General features: G+C 38.7%; 2 protein-coding genes across 2 annotated transcripts in view; both read left to right on the forward strand.

The window, feature by feature from the left end:
• Positions 1-4882, forward strand: part of LOC139130579 (sushi, von Willebrand factor type A, EGF and pentraxin domain-containing protein 1-like) — an 18586-nt gene extending 13704 nt beyond the window's left edge. The window contains exons 6-10 of the mRNA XM_070696328.1: positions 750-908; positions 1963-2157; positions 3065-3304; positions 4060-4293; positions 4812-4882. Coding sequence (XP_070552429.1) covers positions 750-908; positions 1963-2157; positions 3065-3304; positions 4060-4293; positions 4812-4882 — 899 coding nt within the window. The remainder of the gene's footprint in view (positions 1-749; positions 909-1962; positions 2158-3064; positions 3305-4059; positions 4294-4811) is intronic.
• On the forward strand, positions 1967-17889 carry LOC139130798 (sushi, von Willebrand factor type A, EGF and pentraxin domain-containing protein 1-like). The gene is made up of 23 exons (XM_070696586.1): positions 1967-2157; positions 2463-2716; positions 3065-3304; positions 4060-4293; positions 5006-5309; positions 5622-5859; positions 6281-6442; positions 6727-6888; positions 7342-7503; positions 7870-8118; positions 8984-9138; positions 9377-9656; positions 10009-10276; positions 10804-11014; positions 11358-11508; positions 11878-12087; positions 12532-12663; positions 12987-13108; positions 13427-13464; positions 14159-14257; positions 14576-14627; positions 15289-16132; positions 16725-17889. Exons 6-22 carry the CDS (start codon positions 5691-5693, stop codon positions 15307-15309), a joined length of 2643 nt encoding a protein of 880 aa, XP_070552687.1. The 5' UTR covers positions 1967-2157; positions 2463-2716; positions 3065-3304; positions 4060-4293; positions 5006-5309; positions 5622-5690; the 3' UTR covers positions 15310-16132; positions 16725-17889.
• Positions 17890-19198: the final 1309 nt, after the last annotated feature.

The following is a 19198-nucleotide window of genomic DNA, read 5'->3' on the forward strand; positions in this document are numbered from 1 at the left end:
GACTGTTACAGCCGTAGATTCCCAATATTTTTTCTGTTAAAAGTCTATTTCATATTTCTGACATGTCCCTGTATGAAATAAAACAGATTTCAGACAAAGCATTGCATTTTTTATTATGCCTAGCTAAAAAATGGTAGAATTTGAGATTTACTGTAATTTGCAATGTTAAATTTTGGGGTAAGGGTAAGTTTTGGTTATATTTGACAAAAACTGTAGAAGATATTGCATAATACAATATGTCATCTTAAAGAGGAATAAATTCCCTTTCTAATGATACCAAACAAGTGAGGTTATGTTAAAAAATGAGCTCAGCACTTGACTTACAAGAAGACAGATTTGACGAAAATGCATTTGGCTTGGAAAATCGTGATTTTGCGGTACCCTTCAAAACATGACCATAACAGCTATTCCATCCCTATATTTTTTCTGTTAAAATTCCATTTCGTATTCTAGGGATCCCAAGGCTTCTGAAAAATACAGGTTTGTTACCTGTGGGGGGTGCACGTAGACCCCCTCTAGCCCACGGACTACATACCCCTGCTTGCACAAAGTGTCTGCACCTGATTGAAATGAAAAACGATATCGCTGACAAGTTACCAAAGTCGCTCGCTAATTACCAAGTGAATTCACTATATGGCCAGCAATACAGCTGGGTAATTTGCAAATTGAGTGTCCAGTTTCCAGTCGCCTCCGCTGTAAAACAAAAGAGCTTTTCTACTAAGGGTTTGTTTTCATGTTTTAAATTGCAGAAATCACATGTAACGCGTTATTGACGCCTCTCAACGGCAACAAAGTGTGTGATTCTCAGGACAATGCTATCGGGACACAGTGCACATTTACTTGCGACAGTGGATATGATTTGATCGGTACAACTGATTTGAGATGTCAAATGAATAACGGAGTCGAAGGTTGGAGGCGGTAACGAACCTTCATGTCAAGGTATTAATACACTAGTACTTCAATTGTTTGTTTATGACATAGGAACGATGTCAAGCTTCGATGCCGGGCATAAAATAATTGGCAAATTCGTATCGAACACTCTCACTTCCACGTTTGAAACTGTAAATTTATTAAAGTATATCGCCAAGTCATTTAAAAATGTGAAACTATATATATTTGTCCTACATATAGTTTTGTAAATTTATTAAAAGTATATCGCCAAGTCATTTAAAATGTGAAACCATATATATTTGTCCTACATATAGTTTTGTAAATTTATTAAAAGTATTTCGCCAAGTCATTTAAAAATGTGAAACTATATATATTTGTCCTACATCTAGTTTTCACAACGCCTTTGAATGTAGAAGTGTTTTGTAATTAAGTAAATTACAAACTCAGAACTTGAAGTGTTTACAGAGAAAAATATGTAAAAATAGCTATCTCCACAAAGAAATTGGAAGTGAGCAAACTTTGTCAAATATTTTCCATTTTTATCCAATCGAATAGTGTTTATTTACTTGTCAACTTATAAACAATTTTTCGAACTAGACCAGGAGCAAAGATTGTCTTGCACACTGTTAAGTCATAACTGAATACAGTATTGCTTGATATTCGGTGATAACACATATGATCCCACAATAAGTATAACAATGTTTGCTTCAAAGGAACAATATTTATTTGCATGGGAACGACAAGCATAGAAGAATTTCATTGGAAATAGGGAGATGGAGAAATTTGTAATTTTAATACTGTAACAGTATTTTGAATTATGACATACTGTGTTACTTGGAGGCACTTTAAAATGGATAGTGAATACATAACATGGAATTTCTCCCATCCATTTCTGAAAGGGCAATAAAATGCGAATTGAACATGGAAAGCTACTAAAAGATACGCCAATCATTCTTCTGCACCGTTCTAAATGGACATTTTCAAAGACATTTTCGTGTTTCTTCAAAGTAAAACTATCAAGTTTATGATCAACGACCTTGCTTCTAAACATAATATTCACTTTTTCCACAGTCAAAACATGCCCACCTCTCGACGGAAACAAACTCATTAAAATCAGACCAGCGTCGTGTCAAACTACCCCAATGCGATACCAATCAGTGTGTCTTTATGAGTGTAAAAATGGTTACAAGTTCCATGGCAACGACACCACCGAATGCCTAGCAACGGGGATGTGGTCAGGGGCGAAATCTGCAAGAATGTGTAACGGTATGTTTGGCAATACCCGGACTGTGATTGCCTAAATTTGATACTTGGTGAAACATTCTAATGTCAGAATAGCCAATTGTGTTAATATTAACAGCAAAATATGATATCATAGTACTTATTTACGGAATATTACTTTGTGATCTGAATAATTATATATTAGTTGCGGAAAATTATAGTTGAAATGTCGAAATAATCGTGTAGAGAATTAGTTGTTGTCTTTCTTAATTGAAACAGTTTATTGGTTCGATATATATATTCCATTCCATTTATGATCCATTAACAGTTAAAAACACGTTATTTCTCAGATACTGAACCACCGCAGCTTCACAAATGCCCTGTAGATGTGACTGTCACAACCGACTTTCACAAAGCTACTGCCAGTGTATCTTGGGAACTACCAACAACCACTGACACACTGGCGTCGAACCAACCTTAACCGTTCATCCACCGAACACTAAACCACCAAGCTGGTTCAAGATTGGCAAAACTGAAGTGACGTACACGGCAAGAGATGACGCAGATTTGACAAGCACGTGCAGATTTGTGGTTACCGTGACAGGTATGTGGCTTATGAAACCTTCCATATTTCTGTCTTTTTTTCTGTGCGGTTATTTTTATCGACTTTATAATGCAGTGAAAACCTGCGCTGTGGTGATAATAATTATCACCGTAGTCGACAATAGCCCTGTGACTTTTTCAGATTATAAATAGATCACAATTATTACTATCACTAATAGAATTGAATAGTGGGCACAGTACAAATAACGATTAAATCTACCGTCAGCCTTGTCAAGTATCTAGATCACCATCAAACATCTACAGTTTATATCTTAACGTTCAATGCTATGATTGCGATGATTGCATCGAGCCCACTTCAACGATGCCATACTTTCCACTTCCTATTTAGACAATGAAGCCCCGCAAGTGATCTCCTGTCCATCGAACATCGAGATTCAAAGCTCATCTTTAAAGACCAATGTTACCTGGGAACTCCCTGTCTTCGAAGACAATTCTGGACACGTGACTGTGCACGGGGATCGCCAGTCTGGATCAGAATTCTACTGGGGACCACCTGCGCATGTCTCCTACAGAGCCTGGGATCAGGCAGACAACGTTGCTTTCTGTAATTTCACTGTCACTGTGAAACGTAAGTGTACCACCTCAGTGAAAATCATTTCAGTCTACCAAATAAGTTCCATTGTTAAGGTACAGGATTTCCCATGGGAAGTGGTTTTTGTGTCTGTGGATTCCATTGACTTGCATGCTAGAAAATGTCATTCTTATATTTCAATTCGTTTTACTTTCAAAAAAAGTCGGTTTTGGAAAATTGCGTTCATAAAGAGGGGTGATGAGCTAGATTCTAAAATAAAACGGCAAGAGTGTTTCTTTTTTCTCGAAAGAACCTGTCAAAATTAATGACTCGGCAGTTTTCTCAGTGCCTTATATCACAGTGCATCTTCATTTCTTAGCAACCAACTTGTTTCTTGAAAAAGCTGACATTAGTATGTAAATGAATGTTATAGAAATTGGTACAGAAAGGAGATGACAATACAGTCTTTATCAAGCCCCTAAATCTTTGAAAACTGAAATTTGACTTAAAAGTAAAAAGAGCGGCAAAGAATCCAATAGTATGATGTCATTTTACGCGATATGTAACCAAAGAACACCGAACATGGCGACATCAATACTGTTCTTCTCGTCATACTTCTTGTATTCTTGTCTCGGCTGCCCAGGGTCCATGCAATTATATCGAGAAATGACAATACTTGTTGTTTTGCACAGTCAGTCTGATTACAAAGTTGACACTTGGCAGAGTTTTTACATTACAACTCTCAGTTCAGCGACTTTAAAATTATCTATAAAAAGTTTTGAGGTTGCAACTTTTATTTCTTTCTTGAACAGAACACTCATGTCCTTACGAGTCACCGCCGAAAAATGGCGCTCTATCTTGTGAAACGTGGCTCGGCGGTCAGTTTTGTACGGTGTCCTGTCAGAGTAAATGCGACTTCGTCTTTGAACCCGAGGCAATCTATTACTGCAAGCAAGATCGAGCACGCCAGGCTGGTGTGTGGAGACCAGCACCCATAGTACCGAGAGGTGGTAGAGATTTCATGTTTCCTTGGCCTGATTGTGCGAGTAAGTGGTGTTATTGATATCTTTGTTAAGAAAAGACACGAAGCACTTATCAAAGTTACAGTGATATCTGCTGGCCTGTGTATATCATTCCAAGGTGACGTGTATTATTAAGACCTCAAACATGTCCCTGGCCTCAAACGTGTCTCGGTTTCTTTAGTTGAATTTGATTTCCATGCAGTCTAATGAAATTTCTGTTCATATCTACGTGGTATTTGTATAGTGTTTAACGACTGTAATCTATTCCTATTATTTCGCCCAGGGAGCCACGTCACCAGAAACCATATCGAACTACAATACGCAACGTTATTCCTTGCAGTTGATGTTTATCGATATTTCCCGATTAGCTTTTCTAGAGCGATTGTATCTTTGTTCTCTGTACTAATTGAAGGCTTCATCTAATTTTGAAGCACGGGGTCGCGATTGGCACTATTAGTGCCCTTTACGATGTTTATTCATTAATCAAGAAAGGAAGGAAACGTCCACATATGATCTCACAAGTATAAATATTTCCCATGAAGTATATCTGATCAAGAAATTAATAGCAGGAGGAAGAACAGAAACCAACCTGCATCGTCCAAAATATACTTAAACATTCGAGCTCAGAGTGTTGTTCGCCCTCTGACCAAGTTTAAGATAGCTTTCGTATCAGAGTTACTATTTCCATGTGAGCAATTATGGTTTCGATATTAAGTTATGTACTTAAATCTTTCAGAACTTACGAAACCAAAGCAGGTGAAAGTGGGACTTGCAGTTCAATATACGTCGATTCTTGTTTCGAGGAGAGTGCAACAGAAGAAATCAGACAGAAGTTCATTCTACAGTTCAAACAAATCGATAACTTAGTCGCAGGATTTTGCGGTCAAGGCTGCGAAGTAGGCAACGTCAAGGTGCATTGTGGGAGTGCACCGCTTCCGGGAGTAGGTAACATTGTCCATAAGCGAGATGTGACGTCAGTCAGGCAAATCATAAGGGTGTCAGTAACGGCAACAGTGGAAATACAACCCGATGAACAAAATGTAGGTATAATTTTTTTAATATGATTATTTTTTCCTTCAAACTGACACCTGCTCAGATGGCAATGTCTTGTAAAATGACGCAATGGTCTTGTAATGTATTGTCTATGTTCGGTATCACAATAGAAGCTGATAAGCTTCGACATTGAACTTTTCCAAATTTGATTTCACGAATATGTTCAGATCATGAGCCCCATCACTTGCGATAGAGCCTTTGATTTAAAAAAGAAAGAAGAGTAGAAGTAATTCACTCATTCCATACGCACTGTATCAATGATTTTACGAGTTTAACGATTTTCTAAACTTTAAATAAAGGAGGAAGATGCAAGTGAAAGCTCAGCAGACGACCTGAGCCGCACCCTACAACCACAAGAGAAGATAAACATGATAGTATCGGAAATACAGATGAGTGTAGCGCGGGGATTGTATCGGGACATCATCACCAACAACACTGGAATTAATACACTGCCATCGGATGAACCTGAGTTCCTACAAGAGACAGATATTCAACCTGAATGTCAAATCGGACAGATTCCAAGAAACGATTCGTGTCGTATGTACAATCATTACTACAGTTATTTGGCAATTTGAAACTAAATCCTACTGAAACTGCCACAACTCTCGAAATCATACCTCATTTTCTATCAATACGTGGATATTGCAGTCAAAAGATACATTTCTTCTGGCACCTTAACAGGCAATGTCTAGTAAACGCTGGTTATAAGTTTGGATTGCATGTCGCTTGTACCTATATATTCGGAAATCATGGATATTGGATTATTTCTGACTTCTCACACACCGGCTTGTACCTTTATATTCGGAAATCATGGATATTGGATTATTTCTGACTTCTCACACACCGGGATGACTATCTTTGTCTGACACTGTGTGCACGTTAGTTCCACCGTTTGTGTTTGACACTATAAAGTGAATAAAATGTCCTTTATGAACCACATTTCATCATTTCTTCGCAGTCACCTGCCCACCAGGAACTTACCAAGACGCGGATTCAGACAACTGCGAGGCATGCGCTGTAGGATGGTATCAAGACAGGAAGGCTGCCACGGCGTGTGAGCGATGCCCCGTTGGAACTTCCACCGACGGTGAAAAGTCAACGTCACTGAGGGACTGCAAACGTAAGTAAATTTCATTCTTCGAGACTGTTTGGCATAAAACGCTGAAGTATAATTGCAACAAGTAGCAGACGATATAATTACAAAGGGAGTTACCTGACCGCTGTGAAATCACGTGACTTTAAATCAGGTCTATTTCAGGCGATCTGGATCAATTTTTCGCACTTTTTATGATACCATATCAGGGTAACTCAATAAATTTTCGTTGCTTACGAAGAAACGTTCTCAAAACTCGAATAACATGACATATTATGGTGTTTTTTGTTTTCTCCTTGGCTTCCTTACAGATTTCTGCCAACCGGGTACATACTCAACCACCGGTCTCGAAACATGTATTTCATGCCCTCGAGGTACATACCAGGGCAATAATGGCAGTACATCCTGTGTAGCATGCGATGGTGGGCTACCAACATGGACAGAGGGCGCTGTGTCCATGGATTTCTGCAAAGGTATTTCTTTGTGTTTGCATGCATATTCAAATACTAGTATACAATATTCAGTATCTCGCTTATCTGCGATTAACAAAATCGAGACGGTTAGTAGTCATCGAGCCAGAATTGACCATGTAAGATGTGTCCATGCCATCTTTTAAAAATATAATTATTGACAAAACGCACGGAAGCACATTAATAACAACGTTGTCTCAGTTTTGTTTTTATTTTAAGTATTGACATTATTCTTGATCACGTATATATTACCCTTCCCATTGTGTATTTTAATGTAGTGGGAATTCGATCGTATTAACTTCTTCAACTGCTTTCCATCGGATGTTTATCCATTCGAGAACTTGATCTTGTCATCTTTATGTCATCGAGTGAGGAAACTGAAAGCGAGTTTTGACGTCAAACCAACGCGAAAGTATAAAACTTGAACTTCATGATGTCTAATGTCAACTATTTCAGCTGTCTGCGAAATGGGCAGCTACTCAGATACTGGTTATGCACCATGTATTCCGTGTCCACGTGGTACGTATCAGCCAATGGCAATGAGTAAAGACTGTATACCGTGTGATGAAGGATTAACCACACACTCCGATGGAGCTCACGCTGTCCAATACTGCCAAGGTTTGTATGATCAAAGGTTACAAACCAGTCTTATTCGCACGTTTGCTTTGTAAATTTTTCCACAATCCGTCTCTAGCCTTTTTGGCGTAAAGAATGACCTTCCATGATGAGTCGTTTCAATGTGACGTTTGTGTTCTTGCTGTCGTCATTGCTGTTATTTTGCTAGTTTTCGTCAATCTTGTCTTTGTTGATAATATTGTTGTTCATGCTCTCAGGTAGTTTCATTGGGGTTCAGAGAAAACGCTTCAAACTTAACCGTGTAGAATTACTTAATGCATCTATTCACGAGTAGTGCTTCTTCCGATAAACGCGTATTCAACTGTCCGTCTCAGGCTAAAAGATTGCTTTTACATTGATTTTTTTCAGCCGTAGATACATGTGACCTATTCCCATGCCTAAACAACGCAACGTGCATCGGCTCAGCCCAAGAGCGTACATGTCACTGCCTACCAGGTTATGGAGATAAGGACTGTGGTACAAACATTGATGACTGTGCGGAAGGACTTTGTCAGAACAATGGTACCTGTATTGATGATATCAACGACTTTCACTGTCTCTGTCCACAGGGCTTTGCTGGTACAAACTGTCACATTAACATCGATGAGTGTCAATCATGTGAGTACAGGGTCAAAACGTGACTTGCATCTTCCTAGAATAACCGAATTTGTTCAGAGTTAGCTCAAATGCCTAAGGACACGAGTCAAGAAAACCTTTGAACAGTGTAAGACCTAAAGTTGGTTCAGGAGTTACATGCGGCTTATCGCATTATTATGCGCTCTGAAGTTTAATTTAGTACCGAGTTTTATATCTACATTGTCATTGACATTTTCATTTTAAGTAGGCATAAAGGCAATGTAATTTGTTCCTTTCGGTTGGCTTCTGTCTCTCGTGCATTGAAGGCTGGTCTGGAACACCTTCCTTGATGACGCCGTTACCTCATTTAATGTGAATTGCTTTGAAGCATTGGCATTAGACGAACTAGACATATTGTCTAAATCGAGGTGTTGCCAACACTGTCAGGTGCAATTAAAAGCTAAGCGGTAACATGAGTCGATCATTAAAAATCAACTCTGCAAAAGTTGAAACATTGTTTAGCAGGAGGTCAACGTAGTCTAAACAAAACCACCACATATGTCTAAGCACTGTCCAAGTCTTATCACTTGCTTTCAGGTGTAGTTGTTTTGACTACATCTGACCTGCTGCAAGGCAATGTTTCAACTTTGGCAGAGTTGATTTCTCTGTGGTCGACTGGAATTACTGCTCAGCTGATAATTACACCAGACAGTGCAGTGTTGGCAACACCTCGATTTAGACTATGTGTCTAGTTCGTCTTATGCCAATGCTCCAAAGCAATTCACAGTAATCATTTCCTACAGCGGGGAAACCTGTGTAAACTTCCATGCAACGATAAGCAGTGGTTGTTCTATCAACCGGTAGAAAGTATAGCAGGAACATAATAATTTTGTTCTTTTATATTTAGATCCCTGTTTGAATGGTGGTAGCTGTTACGACCGAATAAACAGCTATATATGCAAATGCAGACCTGGTTATACTGGACAGAATTGCGAGATAAACTACTTCGACTGTGCCTCAAGCCCATGTCAAAATGGAGGAACTTGTTTTGACTTGGCTCAGGTAACATACTTGCATTCGTAAACACAAGTTGATACATACATGTCTACATACAAACATAGATGCATACATACACTGGTCAGTTTTAAATGCTTCGTGGTCGCTTCATCGATATAACAGGGAAATGCGCCTTAGGAATTATCAAGATTAAATTTATTGGTCCTGGAAATAATTTCAGTTTTCGATGAGTATCTTTTGCTTATATCTCCATAGATTTCCATATTTTTTCTGTCTCTTTCAGAATTTTACATGCTGTTGCCCGCCGGGATACGACGGTCATCTGTGCGAGAAAGAAATCGACCATTGCCTGTCCTCTCCTTGTCAAAATGGCGGACTTTGTAGGAGTGGCTTTAATAACTACAGCTGCAAATGCATGCCGGGATTCGCTGGAGCGAAATGTGAAGTGAACATAGATGACTGTGAAGTTAGTAATTGCACAAATGGCGCCACTTGCCTCGATTTGATTAACTCCTATTTGTGTACATGCGGCATCGGATACACAGGAGTTTATTGCGAAGTCGGTACGTTCTCAGTCTTAACTGTTTTGAAAGAGAAAGAATTGAAGACAATTTTATCACAGTAAATGTGAATATTCAACCAAAGTTTACCTTACCTCTGATAATACCTTGGTATCATTATTATGGAATGCAAACTCAACGTTTTACGATCATCTGAAAGAAAATTGTGCACCTGTGTTAGTATTTCAGCACTGTAGTGTGGCTGTAAATTCTTCGTGTCTGTGTGTCCATGGATATCTCTCTGGTCTGCCAAACCATAGACCCTCGAGAAAAACTCAGCTACACCTTAACATAGCAGCAGTCTGTAGCCAGCTTTGTTGAAAGACACATATTTTTATCATACCATTTCTTTCAGAGATCGCAATCGATTTCAGCTTCAATTTCCAAAGTGCTCAAAGTACGGATTATGCAATGATAGATGACATACCCGATCTCTATGACGTCACGATGTCATTTTGGATGAGAACAGATGACAAGTCATCGTATGGTACACCTTTCTCATACGCCCACGCTGAGGGAGCCGCTGGTTCAGTGATGGACAATGCTCTAACCTTACAAGATTACAACAGTTTTGTATTATTCATTAACGGGGAACCAATTTATACAGATTTCAGGGCCAACGGGTAATTTTCTAATATTCTTTTCTACAAAGGTATAAAGAGAGAAAAGCTCTAGTGGACCAATTGGAGTAAGGCTTTCACTAGACCAAAAGTGAAATACCACATGATTACAGTACCTTACACTGGCATTTGGGTTTTCATATGCACAGTAGTGCATCAAACTGTCAAGGCCCCTCGCAACTCTTTCTTTGCTAACTCAAGTCTGGTGAACCTATTTTGATAAATGTTTTGGCAATTATGGTAAAGAAATCTGTATATTTGTACAAAAGTCGCACAATTCGTTTTCAATTTTCTTCTTATACGAGGAGACTCATTAGAAACTTTCAAATGCCACAGATTTTGGCACGATGTCAAGTTTAATTGACTTTCTACTCACTCACATTCCCACAGCGACTGGAAACCATGAATTTTTACAACGATGATACCAATGTATTCTATAGTCTTCACCGTGTACGTCATTAGAGGTCAATGTTATTTCATTACCTGGAAATATTCCGATGTCATCTGACATGTGAAAAACTTCTTTTCAGAAACAACCTCTGGCACCACGTGACAGTCACATGGGAAAGTTCATCAGGGTCATGGAAGTTTCTCTTTGATAGCCAAGTCATTCGCAGTGGTACAGGACTCCAACAAGGACAGCTGATTAGCGGTGGTGGTGTCTTGGTCATAGGACAGGAACAAGATGGCGTCGGTAGCCTCTTCAATGCAGCTGAGTCCTATGTTGGGGAATTAACACAGGTACATACTTTGATTGTCATAATATGTACAGTAGGTTGAATTACTCATCACCGGCTCATTAATACTGAAATGCTCGATTACTTGATGAGAAATTGATGCAATTGTTGGAAATTTCTTCCAAATAAAGATATTTTATAAGAGCTCGCCAACTTTTTGTTGCTTAGAGACGCTCAGTGTACCTATAGAGAGAAATGTACGGCACAAAGTCTAGTTGTCTTAAAAAGACCTTCCTACTTTCAAAATCATTTGTAGTATGACACCCCATTTGGTATGTTTGCGCATGCCCGGTCTAACGTGGAATGAAATCTGTTACAAATGATATATAACTATTTTTGAATTTCAGGTTAATTTATGGGACTATGCTATGACATTGGAAGAAGTAAATACTCTATATGCAGGTTGTAACGAGATGGGCAACGTTCTCGCTTGGATACAGCTTAAGCACAATATCTATGGTAACGTACTTGTTGAAGAACCGTCTTCCCTTTGTGGGAGTAAGTATACTGTAGCTTAAATTCAACATATTTCTTTTGAGTTACGGAAGTGAATTTAATCACCGTACAATCATCACAAAAAGTGCACGTCGCATAATACAATGAGTTTTTCGATGGTCCATCACAGAAAGCGCACTAGTGGAAATTTCCTTGCAATTTCAAGAACCGTCTGTTTAATTACGTATTCACGCTTTAGGGTACTTGTCGAAAAGAAGTTCGAATTTGCATTACATTTATAAGGAAATTTGGCTTTCTGTAAGATTACGTATTTTCATCGTTGTCCATTTTCTTATCTATCATAAGTTCGATTACTTTTGCACATTGAGCTCCAATAATTTATTTCTGCTACTTTTACAATATCTTTCACAGACCGAGATAATTGCGCCAATGATCCATGCAGAAATGGTGGCATATGCAAAGATCTAACAGACGACCATCAGTGTATATGTCCAGATGGATATGGAGGAAAGAATTGTCAAACCATCGAGGATGTCTGTCTGTCTGCTGTTTGCCAAAATGGTGGATCTTGTCGTCGTCAAGGCGAAGCGTCATCCTGTGTATGCCTCCCAGGGTTCTCTGGTACGTAGCTTTGCATTTATTCGATAACTCGATTTTCAATGAAACGAATTATTAATTGAACTGTTTCACACAAAAACAAGGAACTGTTATTAAGTCGTTGAGGGTAATTCGTTCTTTAGATGTATACTGGGATACGAAGATATTGTTTTCGGTACAAGCAATTTCTCTTCAATAGAAACAACCTGAATACTCCAAAGACAAAAGCAAGGCTTGGTGAACATGCATGTACATACTGTTAGTGAGACTGAGGCAGTAAATGGCGTGACTTTTCCATTTTGAAACCAATACTACCTGTTTAAGAATTACATTGTAAAGTTTCGATACAACCGACTTTATACATTGTCATAAGCAGTATTTCTCGCCAATAAACACGTACGTGTAGCATGGAGTACATAGTTTTTCTTTCTATTTTTAGCCATGACGCGACGTTGATATTCTTTTCAGGTCAACACTGCGAGATGGTGATCTCAATGTGTTTAAATAATCCTTGTCAGAATGGCGGAGTATGTGAACTTAAACATGGTACACCAGTTTGCAGCTGTGAACGCGGCTTTGTCGGGAGATTTTGCCAGTATGGTAAGTATTATCACAGTCCTTTTGTGGAGGGACCGTGGTATTATGATACTGTGGCAGTTTGTGGAGGGACCGTGGTATTATGATACTGTGGCAGTTTGTGGAGGGACCGTGGTATTATGATACTGTGGCAGTTTTTCGTGTAATCAACGTGCTACATCAGAAATCACAAACTTAGTTTTATTTTGCAGATACAATTTGATATTTATTTTCGAACATTGTGACTGTTGTCATTCACACCAACTTTATTTCCTTGATTCTGTAAAAACGAATTCACAACATTAATAGTGTGCTTGAACTCATACATTCATTGTTTTACTTCAAAGATATTGATGAGTGTCGTCATCAGAACGGTGGATGCAGTCATCTCTGCTTTAATACCCTGGTTCCTTTTACTGCGCATGTCCGAACGACTTTGCCCTTCTGGCTGATAACAAAACATGTCACGGTAAGTGTAATATCTGACGTTATCCTACATCACGCTATGACAACTTCAATATCTATGAGATAATTGCTATTTTATGAAGAATCCTTTGGCGCGTGTCGCTCATTTTTGTCAGGAACTGAATGTTTGGTCAAATATTCGTTTCCGTATAATCATACAACACAACACCGACAAGGAAAAGAAATACACAAATGTTATTTCTTGTCTGCTATGCCACGTATCGACGAAACATTATCGCGATACACCTATGAGTTTTGTCCTCTGTCGTGTATACTTTGTATAATGTGTAAAGTGTTTTATTTTTGGTGTGTCATCTTTCAGAGTTGTCGTTCTGTTCGTATAAAGACGTACTTTACTCCGTAAGTATACTCATTTCATTCATGCAGCCCTCTGTGATATCAAAAGTTTCGGTATTACAGTGACATAAGTCGATACGCTCCAAGTCACGTAAATGTGTGTAGATGATCCACGCACTACCGTATACAAAGCAGGGTTGTACAAATCTACGGAGAACACGATTGGAACTAATTGGGATAATTAGATGGTGAAGTAATGTCCATTTAATCTGCAAATGTAAGCTCATCTGCTTTCCTTTTTTAAGTTACACACTTGTTTTTGTGAGTAATTTGTTATATCGCAACCATTAGCTATAGGGCACGTAACATTTTTGAGAAATTTGAAAAACATGAAAATCCAATTATCCCAAATTAGTTCCAATCGTATTGGAGTTTTTAATATTTCGGGAACCAGCTCGCAAGTCCTCCTGTCTAATTTTGGAGTTCAGTTCTATCGTATATCCCATTAGCATTTACTACCCTACTGGAGCATCAGGATGGCAATATCACTGTCAAAGTAAACAAATAGTCATTTTGAACGGCACTCTTTTTACTCACCGGAAATTATTTGCTTCCAAAATCTTACTGTACATGTTGGAAGAATATTAACAAACCTTGAGTGTTTGAACGTGGATCATCATAATGTACTTTTCATTAAACATCGCAAGTTTGCTGTTCAAAAATGAAATCATTCAATGGAATTATCTCGTACATTTAGGTTGAAGAAGTATGGTATGATGGATGCTCCGAATGCAGATGTCAAAATGGGACTGCCAAGTGTTATGATAAACGGTGTCCAGCCATCACATGTGCGCAGGTATTCAAAATATACACCGTGATTCTTTCATATTACCTACAGACGATCAATACTGGACAATCAGGCATTTTTGCAGAATGATTCAGCGACTTGTACTGTGTTCTGTTTCATATAACCCTGGATTCCACAACCACATAAAGTTACAAGGATAGCTTTTGATGAATACACCAGAAAGGTAAAGCGAGTTAGATCGCTTTTAAAATGTTTAGCATAATCAAGTTTCATCTCTCAGTCGATCGCTTCTATACAGCCTGATGATAACAGCTGCACATCCATGTCGGTCTGACAGGACAATACTTGTTTCTCGTTGACTTCCAGGGACAGCATCCATACCACGCACCGGGAAAATGTTGCAGTTCCTGTATTCAAGGTAAGCCGGCCAATTAAACAGTGAGGTTGAGAACTGTCTTCAAGAATACTGCGCCGTTTGCGTGACCCTTGCTGACTTAGATCCTGACATTTTTCTTTGAACTGCCAATCAACTTTCAAGTTGCCATACTTTGGCAGCAGAAGAACTAAGATGAATTGATGTCGTTGAAAAGGATGTAAGGTCGCAAAGGGTCATACATACAACTTTAACTTCGAGAAATAAATCTGCCTAGAGCCTTAAAGAAATAAATCTGCCTGTGGCTAATTTCTTCGATGCTAACTCAATTTCAGGGATTTTGTCATTCTGATACCTAAGACAAGAGTCGTTTGTTATATCTTTTCGAATGGAGACGCCTTATTAAATTATGTCAACGACTAAAATACTATTCTTGTTCGTGACATACAACGTGGATGTTCTGATTGAGATCAATTGTTACAGTCAGCAATGCAATGCAAGAATTTGCCTCAAGGAATCGTCTTACACAAACTGTGACTGTAAATCCCAAAATCGAAGGCCCTAAACGGCTTGTTTCATTCTAACCTCAAAACTGAAGAAAAATTATTATATATAAATTTGTGATCATCATCAGTTTACTGATTGTATGTCCAGAGAGATTCTGGTCTTAACTGATGGCATGATGTATGTCTTCTATTTTTTTTAGATTCGGAAACGTGCACCGTGAGCTTGGACGGTATGCACCACACCTTCGATCAATATGCATTTCAGTTCAAAGGTCGGTGTCGCTACGTTCTCGCCCAAGATTGCGCTGACGGTGATTTCAGCGTTTACATCCAACGTGAAAGGAAGAGGATCGGCCAGAGTCCGACAGAGTTCCGCAAGGCGCTCTTCATACACCTGAACTGCATGACGGTAGAAATCCAATACAATGGCGTGGTCAAAGTTGCTGATACACAGGTGGAGTTGCCGTACAGTCACTCTAGTCCCCAGTGTCGTTGAAGTGACCAAACGGGGTGAGTACACCATCTACGTCAGAACTGCTCCAGGGGTAACCATAGAGTGGAATATGTTTGGTGATATTGTCGTCGAAGTACCTGGCAACTACAGAGACAAAGTGTGCGGCCTCTGCGGCAACATGAACTCGAATTTCAAAGACGATCTGACCACAAGACAGTTTCTGCCAGCCAGAACCACAAATGAATTCATACATAGCTGGAAAGTAGATGGCTACAAATATTGCAAAGCAGAAAGAGCTGTACCTTCATCAGCTCTAAGAGCTATTAAGATAACACATGTGGATCTGTGTCGAGGTAAAGACTATCGCGAACAACGAGAAGCAAGGTCACGCTGCAGTGTGATGAGAAAGCGAGAGTTCCGACCTTGTTATCCCGTGGTCGATCCAAACTCTTACTACGAAATGTGTTTGCAGGATGTTTGCACCTGCTCCAAAAATGAACTCTGTTATTGTGAGGCCATCACTGCCTATATTCACGAGTGTAGAAGAAACGGAATTGTAATTCGCAAGTGGAGAGATCAAAACCTCTGTGGTAAGAAAAAATAAAAAGAATCGTTTTCTTTTCAATATATTTCCCTAAACGCTCGACTTTCCTTTCGCATGGAAATACAACGTGTATTACAGACCCACCTCAGTGTATGATGAACACATCTGCTCCTCTTTTCGAATTGAACTGGTCACAAGTTCACGAACTTTACGTTGGTCATGACAAATCTTATCTTATTGCACGTTCAAGTTATCTTATAAGAGTATCTTCTTCGGACATGCATATTTTCTAATTAAATCCAACCTTTTACATGCCCTATGTACCTGAGCTTTTATTAATATTTATAGGTATAAGTTAGTAATGAAAAGTTCAAAAAAGGGAAAGCAATAAGCATTTTCTATCTTGATTTTTGTCTGTCTGTCTGTCTGTCTGTCTGTCTGTCTGTCTGTCTGTCTGTCAGAATCAGTAAATTCATCGCTTAAAATGAACAGTCAAGGTTTGCCTACCTAAGGCGTATTTGTTAACCCTCTTTTGATGTGGCCATTCAAAGGCAAACTATTTACATGGAGAGGCCTTAATTATTGTATACTTCACCTGACCGGCATGTGTCACATTGTAGGTTTTTTTAATTTCTCAGCAACAGCTTGCCCTGAGGGTATGATATACGATGATTGTGGGCCGCCATGTCCCGAGACGTGCGATGGTTCTGAACAAAATAATCCGGTATGTCAGGATCAGCCGTGTGTACCTGGATGTCAGTGTCCTGCAGGGAAGATGCTCCACCAAGGAACTTGTATCAGTCCGTCAATGTGTCCGTGATGTCATGCTTTCATCAAACCGAACCGTGAAGCTTACATGGCAGCTCTGTGTACATTTCCACTTTCGGAAAACTTGCACTGCCGAATACATATACATTCTTCCTCACTCTATCGCCACGGTCAAAGTATTTCTCGGCGGACGATCTTCTGAGTTCATTTCTGAACCTGAACTTGATGGGAAGCGAAAATGTGAATGCCGACCTTTCTAATCGTAATATAATTTTTACGGAGTGAAATTGCTGACCGCTATATCAACAGCTGTGATTTGACATGGAGATGTCACAAATTGTGTGGATATATGGAAAATAATAATAATTTATTTAGGTTTATTTCTACATCATCTATACCACTTAAGTGATCTCATCGAATATTCAACGCCGCAGTAACAATTTTATATTTATTTATTTCTGAAAATGTTTTTGGACTTATTTCACCTCTACACCGTGTTATAGTGTACCAATGTCACTGCAAAATTATTGGTGTTTTAAAAGTTATGTTAACGTCATGAATTACAACTATCAGATATCCTGATTTATTTCATCGGTCTGTAAGAAGCCCTGGATAAGTTGTAACAGCTACCAGAAACACAATTGTGTGATTTAGATTGTGTACATTGTCCGTACAGGTTCAATGCAGTACTACATGCACAGAGAGATTTGGGATCTTTGATTTCTGAGATTTCCCAGCATGCAGTTTGAAATGAATACGTAAACCCAACCTTGCTTCTATGCGAGACGACAATATTGAAATGTATTTAACCGAGGCATATAATAAATTATTACACAGACACAATTTGTTCTTTAACTCAAGCTTAAGAGACAGTGGCTTTCGAGTAAACTGAAAGGATGGTACGATACTAATATCTACCGTTGTGACACAGGTATTACTTCATGTACAGATAATAGACATACTTCTCATCAACCTCATTTGTTTCCGGTCAGCGTATGGAATCTAATGTTGAATAAATATATACTTTTCATTAAATTCTTGAGTTTGAGTGACGTCGTCGACTTAAGAATGATGGCGGAATTCTTCTGAAACGTCAAAGATGATTCAGTGAATTTAGTCATTACATCATTACAAGCAATGATATCGACACAGCTTTTGAAACAGTTCTCTTAGTTTTTGAGATTCAAGCTCAATAGGTTCTTCCTTCCCTGCTAATTCTCGGGGAATTTAATGCATGATAAAGGCTAATATTAAGGTAAGGCCTATGGAAACAGTCTCAAACATCGATTGCTAAAAGCGTAAATGAATTTACATCCAATGACAGTTTTACGCTGACTTTCTGGACGAATGCCAAAGTTGGCGATCGCCCTCTTACTACTAGAAAGCTCACATCTGTTGAACTCTGGTCCAAAGGATTTCATCCCATAACAAGTACAGTGATATATCAACACAATCTCGTACCTCATTTTTACGTCGCCTATCGACATGTTCCATAACTGGATATTAGGTAAGGTAATTAAAACGTTCAAGCTAGTCGGACTTACCTCCTATATTACAGTTGCCGCACTGCATGTATGCTGAAACAGGTCATTTTCCACAAGATATACATATGATTCAATGTCATTAGACTAAACTGAAATTTTATTTTCAGTAACCTAGCCTGTCCTACATTATGCTCCTGAGACAGAAATATTGTTTGCATTTCCAAAAATAGCACATGAATTTTGACCTTACCGATACTAGCCCCAGTCGCTTGGCTTTCCTCGACAGCAGTTACCGGCTGGGCAATAGATATCTGATCCTCTTACATCTGTTTCTAGAATGACGTCACCAATTTATCTGGTTGCCTCGTTGTTTATTCAAGGCTTATTGGTATTGGTGTTTATAAACTTTTTGATTGGTCACTTTTGATTGACACCTAACCATCACATGAGTAATAAGCATAAATTTAAAATTAATATTTTGTGTTCAATAGAAATTAAGACAATCGTTGGAACATTGTTGTTAGATATGTAAATTGCGATTTATTGACAACACTCGACATTGCCAATCAAATGATCATCTCGACACGATACATGTGTCAATGATGGTTTCTTTTACATTTTCGTTAATTAAGAATCTATCATCAGGGTTTTTTTAAAATTTGCAAACAAGGCTTTTTACGTTCGTTTTCAATGACAAGTTGGATGTACTCGACAGGCATACATAGTTTCCTGGCTACCAACATATTCTTTCTAGCGCTAATCGCATTTGTAGGTTTGTTGTGATCTGGCGTCTTCCGTACTGTTTTTGGTAACTGATGTCTGAAATAGTGGAAAAATTTCTTGTTTTCGCATACGTTTAC

The sequence above is a fragment of the Ptychodera flava genome, chromosome 4, assembly GCF_041260155.1.
Source record: "Ptychodera flava strain L36383 chromosome 4, AS_Pfla_20210202, whole genome shotgun sequence".
Taxonomy (NCBI): domain Eukaryota; kingdom Metazoa; phylum Hemichordata; class Enteropneusta; family Ptychoderidae; genus Ptychodera; species Ptychodera flava.